Genomic DNA, 15,452 nt, shown 5'->3' with positions numbered 1-15,452 from the left:
TTTCATTGGACTTATTTTGAGTGGTTCTTAAAACAATGCCATGTGATTCTATCAACCAGTGTCATTGTTTTTAAACTGCTTTGTAATTTGTTTTAAACTTGTGCATATGTTTTAATTTGTATTACTTTTGTGTAACCACGTTATTATGCATTGCAGATTTCTGCCCAGGTCCCTCTTGAAAATGAGATCTAGATCTCAATGGGGTTTTACCTGGTTAAATAAAGGGAAAAAAGTTTACCTGAAAAAGTAATTATTTCCATCCTATGTAAACCATCTAAGATCTGATGCCAGTCATTCACGCTTGTAACGTTTATGCTTAACCATTTCTGTCCGTATTTCTTTTCAACAATCTCTCACCAGTAGTTTGTTGTCTTTGATGACACACAGAAGTTTAGTCCACTGGCCAAAGCGTTTCTTGCGCAACAGAAAAGCACAGATTCGGGCATCTTTCACAAGGTCCATGGACGCCTCCTCAGATGGCCACTGGTGACGCATCTTCTGACTCTTCCCGTCTTCCTCTTCCTCATCGTACGATTCGTAGGAACTGCTCATGGCATCTGAATCATAGTCTGAGAGGAAACATAGACTATTCTTCATTTCGTTGACCAGAAATAAGCTAACTATGTTAGTGTTAGTAGTTTTCTATCGATAAAGGCACATATTACACTAATGAATAAAAATATACATCAGCTTATTACTTACTAGAGGTAATGTACTCAGGAGCCTTTCCAGGACTTAAGGGAACTGCTTCCTCATAGTAACCTTCTGGAAGAGAGGAGCTGGGCAGAGGAGGAGGGTCGCTGTTTGGAGCCTACAAACAGAACAAGTTTCCAATGAGAACACTGTATAGCTGCTTAAAGGGAATGTATCATGTATTTTCCACCCACATAGTGCAATATCATAGCACAATTAGGTGACCATGTTTCCTTTGGTTAGAATTAGAATTTATTGCTTGTCACTGTAAATAAAATGAGATTAAAGCCAGGTTGAAAACAGTGAGAACAATGTAGGACAATCTATACAATATAAACAGAAATATGGTGATAGTTACAATATTCAGTAAAATTTATATATGCACACATATACACAAACTATCATATAATTAGTGGATGTGAGAGTTCAGGGTGTTAATTGATTTTGGGTAGTCTTGGGTGTGGAGGTAATTCAGGAGGGGGCTCAGCACACGGCCCTGTGGGGAGCCGCTGCTCAGTGTGCAGGTAGAGGAGAGATGAGGACCAAGTCTCACAGTCTGTGGTCGGTTGGTGAGTTCTGAGCTGAAGCTGACTAGGATTATTGTGTTGAAGGCTGAACTGTAATCAACAAAAAGACTGAGGGCATAACTCTGTTGCTGTTCCAGGTGGTTCAGTGCTGAGTGGAGAGCTACAGCAATGGTGTCCTCTGTGGATCTGTTAGCACGATAGGTTGTTTTGAAAATGATGCATATATAAAAACAACTAAAAGGAAATTTGACTTTGCATCATAGCCGTGTATTTGATGCCTTGAAATTGGCCTTGGTCACATTAAGAATGTCTTACACTTTCTGACACTCCCCGTTAAGTAAGTCATCAGATGATCAACCTGGCCATTGCCTTCCTGTGCAATGCCGCTTGAAAAAAGCTCTCACTTCCAGCTCAGTCTGGGCTTTCTCACCTTGACTCAGATTGCCAAGTCAAGGTGCCAATTGAATTTCTGAGATGAGCTGGTTGGACCTTTTCGGGTTGAAGTTGGACTCAAAATCAAGTCCTAAACCTACTGCCAGTTTTTAGAAGACACTTTCTTCAAGCTGTGGTCCAGGAAAAAGTCTGCATCTTTCAAGAAGACCATGATTTTTATGCAGGACAATGCTCCATCGCATGCATCAAAGTACTCCACTATGGAAGGCCTTAAAGATAAAAGAATAATGAAGTGGTCCCCTTCCTCACCACCTAAACCCCACTGAGAACCTGTGGGCCTTTCTTAAACAGGAGCTTTATGGTGAAGGAAAACGGTTCACATCTCTGATCAGTGTCTGGGAGGCTGTGGCTGCTGCTGCACAAAAAGTTGATCGTCAACAGATCAAGAAACTGACGGACTCCATGAAAGGAAGGCTTATAAGTGTTATGGAAAAGAAGGGTGGCTGTAAGGGTCACCGATTTATTTTCTAAATGTCAGAAATATTTTACAATTTTGAGTTGTATGTTTAGAACTCTCACTTTAACAAATGACAAACAAGTAAGATATTCAATATTAAATATTAAATATTCAGGTTTTTAGAGGTTATTAATATTTTGGATTGACAGAGAGCGCTGTAGTTGTTTAATAATAAAATTAATCTTGAAAACTAAAACTTGTTTTCAAGTTTTAGTTTGAAAATGCCACAGTGTAGTGGCATTTTTGTCAGATGATTAGACTAATCTTATAAGAATCTAATTATCTTTCAGCTTGAATAGTGCCAGATAATATGGACAAATGCCAAAAGATTTCAATAGTCTTCAATTGATGCAGAAAAAATCTTATCTGTTAGCAAAGAATTGTTCTTACAGAACTGATATAAATACAGTGCATTCAAATCTTGACTGGCTAAAAGTCCATGAAAGGACATTATTCTCAATATGGAACATTTTCAAATTCCAAATTTTTACATTTTTTGATTGTTCAGTACAAAACAATGTAAATTCAAATCACTATGTCATCAGTTATGCAGTTGAAGGACATTTTCAAATTCCTCAGGCAAAAACTAATTTTCTCAAATGCACCATTACTTACACAGTGGAAGTCTCTACCATTAACTCTCATAAAAATGACAGAAGTTTGTTTTTGAAAGAAAACTGAAAAACTTTTTCGAATCAATGAATGTACCCATACTGAGATTGGCTGGTTATTGTATACTTGCTAAATTTATTAACATTTTGTATGGACTGTAATTAATTTGTATTGATATATGGGCTAACCCTGTCATCAGTCACATATTTCAAAGATTTCAATTGAGTGTTTTTAATGATGGACCCCAGGAAGATTTGATGGATGCATAGCTTAGCTAATGGAGATCCTAAACAATAAACAAAACAAAGAGCAATGCTTCTCCTTAATGCCATTTACAACCATTTCTAGGAGAAGTAGTTTGTATGATAAGCTATGTTTTTGATGAGGGAATTCAATTGTAATGTGAAATTCTGTTTAAATTTTAAATGTGAAATTTAAACAGTATTCCCTCACCTCATTAAAAACACCATATCAATTACATCTAGGGATGCCACCTTTCAGAAATCAAAATAGCAGAGCAGCTGCCTCCAAGCTATACGTCATCAAGTGCAATGCAAACCGTTGGATGGAGTTGTGTAAAGCATGCCGTCAATGAACTCTAGAGCAGTGGAGGCGCGTACTCTAGAGTGACGATTCACACTTCTCCATCTGCCAATCTGATGGACGAGTCTGGATTTGGCGGTTGCCAGGAGAATGGTACTTGTCTCACTGCATTGTGCACAGTGTAAAGTTTGGTGGAAGGAGGATTATGGTGTAGGGTTGTTTTCCAGGAGGTGGGCTTGGTCACTTAGTTCCAGTGAAAGGAACTCTGATTGCTTCAGCATACCAAAACATTTTGGTCAATTCCATGCTCCCAACTTTGTGGGAACAGTTTGGAGCTGGCCCCTTCCTCTTCCAACATGACTGTGCATCAGTTTACAAAGCAAGGCCCATAAAGACATGATAGAGTCAGGATTCTGTGCAGGCTTGACTAGCCTGCACAGAATCCTGACCTGATAGAAGACCTTTGGGATGAATTAGAGCGGACACTGAGAGCCAGGCCTTCTCATCCAACATTAGTATGAGACCTCACATATGCACTTCTGGAAGAATGGTCAAAAATCCCCATAAACACACTCTTAAACCTTGTGGACAGTCTTCCCAGAAGGGCTGAAGCTGTTCTAGCTGCAAAGGTGGACCAGCATCATATGGATTAGGAATGGGATGTCACTTAAGCTCATATGTGAGCCAAGGCGGGTGAACGAATACTTTTGGCAACATAGTGTAATTAAGATGCTACAGTCATTAAAAACAACTTGCACAAGCTTTATGCGCATCTACTCCATGCTTAGCGCTACATACAGGTCTGGGGAAGTAAAAATAGCGTTTTGGCCCATTTAGGTTTTTTTTTTTAAACTGAAATCCATTTTAGAAAGAAAACCTTCTGTGTGTACGGGGCCCCAAATGGACAATGTGGCCATACTTTTGAGAAATTCCCTGTGAAGCCAAATGTCGTGTTTTCGTGATCGTTTAGTTGGGGAGTTTAGGGGAAGCATGACAGCAGCAGCTTATTTCGATTTAAAGTGACAAAAGGCCATAAAACAGCTCATTTTGAAAGGAGCTCAAAAAAGATAGAACTGAACAAACTAAATTCTTATCTAGGAATTATTTTGTGCAAAAAAAATGTAATGAACATGTTTAGTAGAGTCCGTAAACCTTTCCTAACCTATTCAAGGAAGCATAATAGGTCACCTTCCAGTTTTTACTTACTGACATTATAACAGTGCCCTTCCATTACAATGAAGTGAGCTAAAGCAGTCATCCCCAATCCCCGGGCTGCGGACCGGTACCAGTCCATGGACCAATTGGTACCGGGCTGCACAAGAAATAATTAAATATTTCCATTTTAAAAGAGAACCTTTTATTTTGAAAATCCTTTAGCCCGATTCCCTCGGTTACGTCTTGCGTGCCAACATTGAGCCAACAAGCAGCAAAATGAGTAAGAAACAGATCAGGTGTCTTTGGAAAGTTTCTTTGCGAAGGAGAAAAGGCCCAGAGAAGAGACTAGGAGAATGGATTTATCCCGGTAACTTATTCCCACATTACAATCCTGCTCTGCATGATATGCAGCTTCTGGCTTAGTAATGAGTTAATGAATCCTTCAAACTGCTTTGCCATGTAGAGACCAAGCACCCTGTGCATAAGCAACACTTCGGGTGTCGTTGTCTCTCATCACTCCTTGATGTTACCGTCTCGTTGCAGAGAAACAAGCTCAGGGCTCCCGTTAGTCGTTATCATGAGTTAAAATTTTCATGAAAGTAAAATGTTTGTTTTTGTGATGCATTTGTATCTTATTTTGAAGGTGTAAACCATAGTGACCAGAGTCAGAGAGCATTAGGGCAGTGGTCGAGATTAGAGGAGTACAGCTTGTGAGTCTTAAGTCTGGTTCACACAGCACGATTTAAGATTGTTGGCAGATTTTCCAAACCTCTGTGACCACACAGGAGCCAATAAATGTACAGCAGGTTCGATAGGTTCGTGTGTCCATCCACACGGCAGGAGCCACACACGAACTGATTTCACTTACAAACATCCCGATTCCAGAACAAAATCCCGTAAAACTCCAAAATACCATATGTGAATTTAGAATAAACAAACACGGATGACAATGTCAGTGATAGTTTGTGGACTCCTGTCCACAAACTTAACTCGTGTCACCGTCAAATCCTGACTGAATGAATAATCATGTCAGGTTAATGATAGCTGAAAAGTTACCAGGTTTATCAACTGTGGTACCAGTTTCACTCCAGTTCATGTCATTGCCATTTCTGTTGATAATCCTTGTACAAAATGCTGAATAAACATTCATGCTGTTTTCACATATAATCTCTGAAGTTCACTGGACTCTCAGTTGCGCCATGTCAGCTGTTTGACATTCCCCACCTTGCTTCTGTTACCACACTTTCTGATTGGCTACCTGTCACATTCAACAGACTCCATTCTGGCTTCCAGTTAAGGAAAACCCCACAGGCTGGGGCAAGACAATCCAACATGTTGAATATGCCCGATTTTAGATTGGATCGATCCGACGTTCTATTAAAGTCAGATTTTTTTTTTTCAGTCGCCTTTAAATCCATCCGGTACTGTAGCACTCAAAGTGATGTTGATGGGGAGCTTTTGAGCAGACTCCACTGGTGAACATTCCACAGGTCCTCCAATGGTCCAATTATGTCATCATAACCTCCCAGAGAACTCTCCTCACTTTTATTTACATCTTATTCCTTGCGTCACTCTCCAGTCAACTATCAATAGAGTTAAGAATATTTTACTAACTAACCTCTAGGGTTAGACGCTTACATGAAATACAACTGGAAAATTTTTACTTTTCTGCAGAGAAAACAGCTACCAAATCTGTCATATGAGTATTTTTTTTTCAGCATGCTAAGCCAGATTTAGTTTTTTTTCGCCAGTAAACCCCAGTCCCTCCCTTAATATTCCGCTCCCTCCTCTCATTGTTGGACCAGACCTCTAGCAAAAACCTTATCGAGTATCCTTTGAGGGAAACGGCAATTTACTGAACTCAGTTCTTGACAAGGATAAATATCCTTGCCAATACATAAATACATTGCTGCCAGAGTTCTCCTCCCTGCCTGAAAGAGGAGAAAAATATTTTCCTGGAAAGGAAGACTGAAGGATAGAAAGGAAGAGAACTGAAAGGAACAAAATAACTCAGCCTGAAGGGTCAAACAGGAAGCCATAATGCCTGCTTAAAGAAAATGGAACTCCTTTACATTGGTTGAAATGCTCTGTTGAAAAGACAGCTGCTGTTCCATATCTTACTAAATAGAGACTTTTTCTTTTTAAATCATAAATATTAATTTTCAAAAACTAAGTGTTTAGATAAGCATTTTTTTATGCTTGCAACAGAATGCATTACATTTTACTCCAGAGAAAATGACTCTACTGCTTTGCTATGCAGTGACTAAGCTCAGAGAGACATTGTTTTTTTCTTGTTTTCATTCTCCAACAAAGTACCACAGCCTTACAGCAGTTATTATGTGCAGATGATATGCTCTCAAACTAACCAGAGCTGCACACTCTCTCCCTGTGTTGAACAGAAATCACATGCTCCTTCTCGGCCAATGCAACGTAAAAATAAACTAAACCTGACATTGAAATTCAAATTCAAAAATACGTAGTTCATCCGAAATGGAAATTAAATGTTATAGTTCATATTCATATTAATTCAAATTCTTTAAAGAGTTATTGTAAATAGTGATTGCTGTTGGAAGAAAAGATATCTTGAAGAGGTCTGCTTTACAGTTAATTTGAAGAAGCCCGTCATGATTTGCGGTTAGAAAATGGTGAGGACAGTAGCAAAGGACCCAAGTTATGGTGAAAATGGATGATTTAATCAAAGCTCTCGCAGGTAAACAGAAGTCCAGGCAGCACTGGACAATGACAATAGATGGGTGACAGTATAGACAGGGACCCAATGAGGAAACACAGACACAGGTGGGATTAAATACACAAGGGAGTAATCAAGGAAACAGGAGACAGCTGGGATCAATCAAGGGTAGACAAGAAGGCACATGAACTAAATTGACTAGAAAACAAACACAGAAACCTAAATCCTTAAAGTACCCCGCCCCTCAAGGGCAACTACTAGATGCCAGGTGGCTGCATGGACCCATGAGGAGGCATAGGCAGGCGGCCGGGTGACCGCAAGGAGACACAAAGAGGCGGAGGCGGGCGGTCCTGAGACCAGCTGGGGCCACGGGGAAGACCAGAAACAGGTAAGCCTGCTGGCGGCTCGGGCTGCTAGGAAAAGCTTGGCTCGGTGAGCTCGAGCTGAGCGCTGAGAGACTCGCTGGAGGGTTCGGACTGAGAACAGGGACTCTCTGAAGGTGCACTGGGGAACATCAAGGACACCGAGTTCACAATTAAATGACCCACTTATTGGAGTCACATGCCCGCTTACTGCGGCTGGAGGCAAGAAGACTGAGGCGGCTGGTGAGTGGAGACCAAGATGGGGCTCAGATGGACGAAGGCCAGTGGGGATTTAGAAGCCCGGGAAACTGCTAAAGTCTGGAGTCTGGGAACCGACCACGCTTTCAACCGTGCTACTTGTCAACCAGGAGACAGTCGTGCTGCTTGAAAACCCAAGACTAGGGGTACTGTGGCTGGCGGAATGGCTGGGGATGGTACCGGAAATGAAGGGGTAATTGGAGCTGTGGAGGCAGAGCGAAAGATACTGATATCAGACTTGGGTGGAAGTGCTTCGCCGACCATGACAGCTAAAGCTGCCTGGCGATGCCACTCTGCTTCTTCCCACAACTCAGTCATGTCCATGCCAGGGAGATGAGGCATCCAGTACTGCAGAGCCAAAACGCAGTTTGTGGCTACCCCACACCCGTCGGCAAATGGAGCAGGGTTTCACTACTGTATCCATAAACCCCTTTACAATTTGGTGAAGGCTTTCAAAGTCTGCTGGGTCCATGTTGAGATGTAATTTCTTCTTATTTTTTCGCTAACCTCACCTCAATTTTAGGTCGGGTCTTTTTGTTATGATTTGTGGTTAGAAAATGCTGAGGATGGAAGCAGAGGACCCAGGTTATGGTGAAAAAAATGGATGATTTAATCAAAGCTCTCACAGGTAAACAGAAGTCCAGGCAGAAGTGAACAGAAGTGAACACAGAGGCAAGGAACTCAACACAGGTAGCACTGGCAAAGACAATGACAATTACAGTTGCCACCCATCCCTTAAAATACAGAATCATCCCGTATTTGGCTGTTAATATTGTGTCCCGTATTGAACCGATACGGGACGCGATTTGTTCCATATCTCTATAAATGTCAGATAGACATGCCTATCACACATCAAAACTAATTGTAACAATAATGACCAAAATAAAACACAAGATATATTAAGGTAGCTAAATTGTCGCGGCGGGATGTAAATAGGACCCCCAAGAAAGCTACAGACTGTTGTGGTTGCCTAGAGACGGTCACTACGCAGCCGCGGTGAGCTGCTATCAACCCATGTCTTTTTAAAACGTCCTCGACCCAGTACTCCACCATCCTTAGGAGCAAGACCTCTCATAAAGATACAGACGTGAGAGGGAAGACTCAAATCCCAGGCTGAACATGTTAGTGAAGTTGAATACAGTCCATTAAAACAAATGTGTTCATCCTGGCACGGTGAGCAGTGCTGCATTGATATCAGACAGAATGGATCAGGAGAGGAACTGCAGACCCCTCAATCATCTCCTGAGGCTGATATGGTACAGAACATTTTTTTATTGATTAATTTTCTTATTGTGGTTTTAGTAGACTGCTGTGGTTTGATTATTAGATAATCAATTATTTGCTTATTTAATGTATAGTCGTATCAGCCAAAATAATACAAATGGCCATTTAAAGAACAAATCATATTAAGAGATTAGCAGTAAATACATAAATATATCCTACTTTAAAAAGATTTGTTAGTGCTTTCTGTTTGTTTTTTTTAAAGAAATGCTGACATATTAATTCAGTGTTCAGTGGTCATTTAATGTATTATTAATGTCAGACACAGACCTTCTGCCCAGGGGCGGTTCTAGATGGGGGCCAACAGGGGTACAGAAGAAATTAATCTTTTGTTAATATTCAGAGGTGGATTTTTTTAACCTTCACAATTTTACTTTAACAATGGATTTAAAATTATAGTGCAGCACTTTTAGCTGCTGTATCAAAATAGGATCACACTTTCCATCTGCCAGGGATCTGCAACCTGGATCTCTGGAGACACAAGTGGCTCTTTGTCTCACTTGATATATCAAATGATGAAATATTGCTCTGTTTTTTTTTTTTTGTATTTTGGTTTCATTCTTTTTTAATTGTCCCCATGAAAAAACACTGGCAACACTGGCCCCCGTGGTAAATTTGATCTAGAACCAGCCTCCAAATCTGACTCATTTGTATAAATATTTTAGTAATACTCTATACAGTACCAGAATTTTCACATAAGTTTTATACTTTTGGATCCCTGCCTGAGGACAATTAGGGTTGCCACCCGTCGCTTAAAATTTTGATTATTAAATTAGGTATTATGATCAGTTACTCATTAGTTGAGCAGTTTACCAAATACATTTTATACTTGCTTAATTAAACATGTTTATGGTGTGCTACTATGATTGGAGTACAATTTTGGAGTACTCAATGCATAAGCAGTTGCTCTATGGATCACATTTTAAAAACAGAAAACACTGCAATAAAATATTGTCTATCGCTGCAGAGGCCGTCCCACCCCTTGAGAGTAGGGCGACATACCGTGGTGGGCGTCCCTTATTTTAATTTCTGAAAGGTGGCAACCCTAATGACAATAGACAGGTTACAGTATAGACAAGGATGCAATGAGCAAACACAGACACACGTGGGATTAAATACACAAGGAAGTAATCAAGGAAACAGGAGACAGCTGGGACCATCCATGGGTAGACAAGAAGACACAGGAACTAAATTGACTAGAAAACAAACACAGAAACCTACATCTTTACAATGCCTCTGTCTGCAGACACTCTGTTTTTCCAAGGCAATCTCCTTAAGGAGATGGTCAGGGTTGTCTGCAATTTTATTGATTTTTATAAAGAATCTCTCTCGTCATCATCACCTCCAGAAGTTCCACAGTCGTCTCCAGAACAGAACCAGCCTTCTTTATCAGGCTGTTGAGCCTTTTTCGGTCCCTGGTTCTGATGCTGCTGCCCCAACAGATAGCCGTTTAAAACTTTTTAAGGCCAATTTGGATAATGACTTTTATGACTATAAAAGCCCTGTACTAGATGGAGGCCACCAACATACCAATATCTTGCATGTAGGTCAGAGATGGTGGAGATAAAAGCGTTTTTCACCGACTTAATGTCAACTAAACCATACGTTACACTTTAAAAACAGGCATAAACAATGCAAATACATAGAGAACTATAATTTCAAACAGGCTTACTCTTCAGAATACTGATGGGTGAGAGGGTTATCTGTCTCAGAAAGGGGAGAGATCCTTAACCCTAAATGACACCCAATCTTGTTTAGAGACTGCCATCCAGATTAGTGTGTACACTGCATTAATTACAACTATTTATTAATTAAACTATTCAAGTTGTTTGCAAAAGCAAACGGCTTGAATAGTTTTTATCTGCAGTTTGAAACTGATGATTCTAAGGAGTGTTGGCAAATATTAGAGAATGTAAATTTTGGAGCTGAGAGCAGAATTGTAATTGATTTACAGTCAGTAACTAGGGTCTTCAAGGATTTAAACACACATAAAGTAACTGGCCCACACAATATGTCTGCTTTCCTTCTCAAGAACTTTGCAGAGGAACTTTTTCCAATTTGGCTTAAACTTTTTCAGATCTCTACAGACACTCATTTGGTTCCAGATATTTGGAAGAAATCAGTTGTCATTTCCAGTTCCAAAAATTGCATGTCCTCAAACTGATAACAACTATCACCCAGTAGTGCTCACTTCTATTGTAATTAAATCATTTGAGAAACTCATGTAGGAGCTACTACAAGTGGAAGTGCAGCCATTTCTGGATCCCCTTCAATTTGCTTACGCCAGTAGACGAAGTACCAGTGATGCTATTATGACACTGTCACACCTCGAGGCTCGCACTAAAGCATCTGGAGAACTCTGCAACATACGCCATACTTCTTTTTGTCGATTTTAGTTCAGCTTTTAATTCTATCCATGTAAATATTCTTCTCAGGAAATTGGTACAGTTGAAGGTTAATCCTTCTTTAACTAAGTAGTATTATTCTTTTTTATAAAAAAAAAAAAATCAACAAGTAAAATACAATTCAGTTCTCTCTGATTCTATGTTAATAGCACAGGGGCTCCAAGGTTGTGTCAGTTCACCTTACTTTTTTATTTTGTACACAAATGAACGTATCAGTTCTCAACCCAATCAGTACATAATAAAATTTTCAGATGATACAGTTATTCTGAGTCTCTTAACAGACAATTCCGACAGTCATAAAGCTGCTGTAGATAAGTTTGTTTTATGGTGTGACTCTCATAAGCTATAGATAAAATGTTGAGTTATTTCTGGATCCTAAATCAATCAGTGACTGGAGTCCTATAGCCATGCATGGCTGCTGCATCAAATAGGTTCCATCTTTTAAATATTTAGGTGTGTTCAGAGATGGCGATCTAAGTTGGCGCACGCATTTGACAAATGTATGTGCAAAGGTTCACCAGCATCTCTATTCTCTTAGATGACTTCGATTGTGTGGTGTTTCTAAAATGATAATGCTGATCTTTTATAGGGCAACCGTCAAGTCTATTTAGATATGGCATTACTGGATGGTTTGGGAATCTCACTGTTAAATTAAAAACTCAAATTCAAAGTCTGGTGAAGATGGCAAGCAAGATTATCAACACTCCGGATCTATCTTCTCCACAACTCCTGCTTGAGCAGGCTACCATCAGGTGAACTCAGAACATCCTGTCTGATGGGTCACATGTGCTCGCATCAGAATATGTTCTTATGAACTCTGGAAGAAGGTTCAGGGTCCCTCTTTGCAAATACAATCATCTGAAACATTCATTTGTACCTCTCTCTATTAACTTGATAAATGGCAGACTAGTGGGGCCTGGACAGAGCAACAGGAGGTCCAGACAATGACCAAGGGTAGCATGTAGAGGATGTATTGGAGATGTACTGCTGATCTGACATTTGTGGCTATATGTATTTTTTTTTACTTAGTTTTTTATTTATTCATGATTACTGTCCTTTTGGATGAGCTTTTTATTGTTGTACTGCAGTTTTTTGCCCCTGCTTCCAGGATAAATTTCTCCTATGGGAGACTAATAAATTATCTATCTATCTATCTATCTATCTATCTATCTATCTATCTATCTATCTATCTATCTATCTATCTATCTATCTATCCAAAAGCTTTTTCTGTTACAAGTGCAGCAAAGAAAATGAACGTGATTAAAGTTGATATTTACATGAAGCAACACTCTACAAAGCTAGGCAAGGTCTATTTAGGCAAAGACGAGGAAAAAGAGGGGAGGGTGCAAAGGGTGGATGAGGTGGGGGAGGTTCGCTGTACTCTCCAACATCAACACAGATGGAAATCATTTGTGTTTCTACAAGCATGAGGACTTGTACACATTCTGTTTGAGCAGGCATGCTGCAGAGCATTGATTGCCCCATAGGACCCAACTGATGGTGTGACTAGACACTGGCTAGAAGCAACTACAGCATGCAATAGAGCTAAAACAATCAACATAACTACTTAAATATATTGGCCAGCATCTTTTTTTAAGGCCTCTACGCTTTTTTGGAGAGAAGAATTTAAAAATAATGTCGGGACCGTGGGTTGTTTTGGGGTTTTGATTTATTGGTTTCTAGTTTCATTATTATTTTGTGTTCCTGATTTAATCAAATCACTTTGATTAAATCAGCCTTGTTTCTGTTTTTCCTTAGTTCAGTTCTTAATGATTCTACTTTAATGATGTTCATTTCTTATCTGTGTCTAGTCATTCTTCGTTACTTACAGATTAGTTTTCTTGGTTCCCCTGTTGTGTACACCGTGTGCCATTTTCTCTCTTTATCTCCTCACACCCACAACCCATTAGCTAATCAGTCCAGGTATATTGTTCCAGCATTCATTCTCTCAGTATTTAAACTAGGGGTTCATTGACTGCAGTTTTCTGGCTGATTGCCAATTACCGATCTTTAATAAGAGTGATCCGATTATTTCGATTTTGTCTGACACCAATCTTTTTTGCCTGAAATGTCGGTAAATGTAGAAAGAAAGTTGTTGAGTTAGCAATAATGGGGTTAACTACTGTTAACTGAAAATGTGCAGATATGAGCCAGTGGGCCAGTCTGTCAGCCAAACCTCTTTTACAAGATAGCAGAAGAGGACAATGGCTGATTTCTAGACTTTTGCTGGTGTAGACAAGATTGGGGGATGAGCTCAGCTTTACATGCAAGTATCGGGTGATTATCAAAATCAAGAAAATTGGCGTGGCGAAATTGGCTGGTTGATGAATCGGTGCACCCCTAATTTAAACCCCTCTGCTGCCCTCACTCCTTGCTGGTTAATCCCATTATTTCCCTGTTAAGTCACATTTTTTGTCTGTGTGGCCCTGCTGTCTTTTTACCCTGGATTCTTGTTTGGTTCAGCTCTGGCTCCCTGTGTTCCCTGAGTTTTTTGTAAGTTTGTTTTTTTTATAATTTTTGTCATTAATTACTAAAATCTACTCGATGTCTCAGCCTATCAGAGTAAATAGGGTGAATATCCATTCCAGGCTTTTACCCTGCCAATGACTGAAGCATGATTTGTCCAGTTGTGGACACGTAGCATACAAAAAGCTTAATAACACTTTCTATAACCTGGGATGGGAGGAGACAGAAGGGAGAGGAGGGCTGTTCTATCTCTGCCAGGGCAGCTTATGCAAGACTGTGTGTGGAAACATGAGGGTGGCTCATTTCAAAGCAGAAGACTGAACTGGCAGGGAGAGGATTTCCATTCAACAGTATTTAGGGGAACTATTTTTCCATGAACTTATTCTTGTGCACTCTGCACATGTGTGAAATTACCTTAAACACACAGTGACAGAGAGGGAAAATTTGGGGTATTCCACTTCCAGACTTTAGTCTAACACCAAATTAATGTTAGATGTTTATTCACCACAATCAGTATGTTAAAGGAACAAATATCATAGATGGCTTAATATGTGGTTTCTTTGTCTTTCCTTTTTTACATTTGAAAAGAAAATCACAACCAGATCAGATTTGCTTCAGTTGCCCCTGGACAGAATAATACCTTCACATCCGGACATACAGTCACCAGAGGAGACTGAACTCTGTTTCTAATTACAATCTGCTATATATGTCTGTCAGTCAGTCAGTCAGTCAGCATACAGTCATGTATGCTCCTTATGTTGTCACTCACTGCCATGATTATGCATAAATTGATGTCAGACAGGAAAACATGCCAAAGGATTTACACAGGAATATGAAACACAGCACACATGGCTCCAATGCATAGCAGCATAGTTAAATCTGTCACCATGCTCATGAAGTATCAACAGAACAGTTCATATGAGGATTTGAGGTAGATGGAGTACTAACTGCTATCCCAGGAAAGTGAAACAAGCTATCAAATCAAAGCTGAGATTTATGGTTTTCTGTATCAAATTCAATGTTTTCACAAATAGTATCTCAGTTAACTTTCTCTAAGAATCTCAATTTTCTTGTATGATAAGATGGATCCTTGTGTTTCTTTCAAACTGCAAGCACCGAGAAAAGGCAAAAACTATTTCCAGCAGAAAGTTTTCATTTCTAGAGATTTTTCTGGACCAGTAAAGCTGGTCCATTATAGAAACAACCTTTAAATATGTTTAAGCTTGACAAGAAGTTGTATTCATCAATCAAGCACAACATTATGACCACCTGCGTAATAGTGTGTTGTTCCTATTTTGCCGTCAAAACAGTGATGATTATTCGAGGCATGGACTCTTAACAGAATCTATTGGCACTACCACAGAAATTAACATCTACCATCTGCTCTTGGGGGCTCAACCAATCCGTAAAAGAAAATGAATAGCGCTTCTGGTTAGGCTGCATCTCAAACTCCAGCAAATAGCTTGCCAAATAGCATTGAGTCTAGGTATTTCAGCTTTGCAAGCTGCATGTTCTGAAATCCCTTACAAGAAAAAAAGATTTGTGAATAGA

The 15,452-nt window shown here is 39.7% G+C and overlaps 1 protein-coding gene across 2 annotated transcripts in view; it reads right to left on the bottom strand.

The window, feature by feature from the left end:
- The window catches only part of afap1 (actin filament associated protein 1), an 89,529-nt gene that overhangs the window by 47,226 nt on the left and 26,851 nt on the right, over positions 1–15,452 (bottom strand). For both annotated transcript variants that reach the window (XM_088015098.1, XM_088015097.1), the window contains exons 4-5: positions 703–811; positions 358–569 (exon numbers count right to left, since the gene is read on the bottom strand). In XM_088015098.1, the coding sequence (XP_087871224.1) occupies positions 358–569; positions 703–811 (321 nt within the window). The remainder of the gene's footprint in view (positions 1–357; positions 570–702; positions 812–15,452) is intronic.

This window comes from Poecilia mexicana, unplaced genomic scaffold, assembly GCF_051168715.1.
Source record: "Poecilia mexicana isolate PSO_F unplaced genomic scaffold, ASM5116871v1 scaffold_18, whole genome shotgun sequence".
NCBI lineage: Eukaryota > Metazoa > Chordata > Actinopteri > Cyprinodontiformes > Poeciliidae > Poecilia > Poecilia mexicana.
Note: the sequence above shows the minus strand (reverse complement) of the source record. Positions and strands in the feature narration are given on the sequence as shown.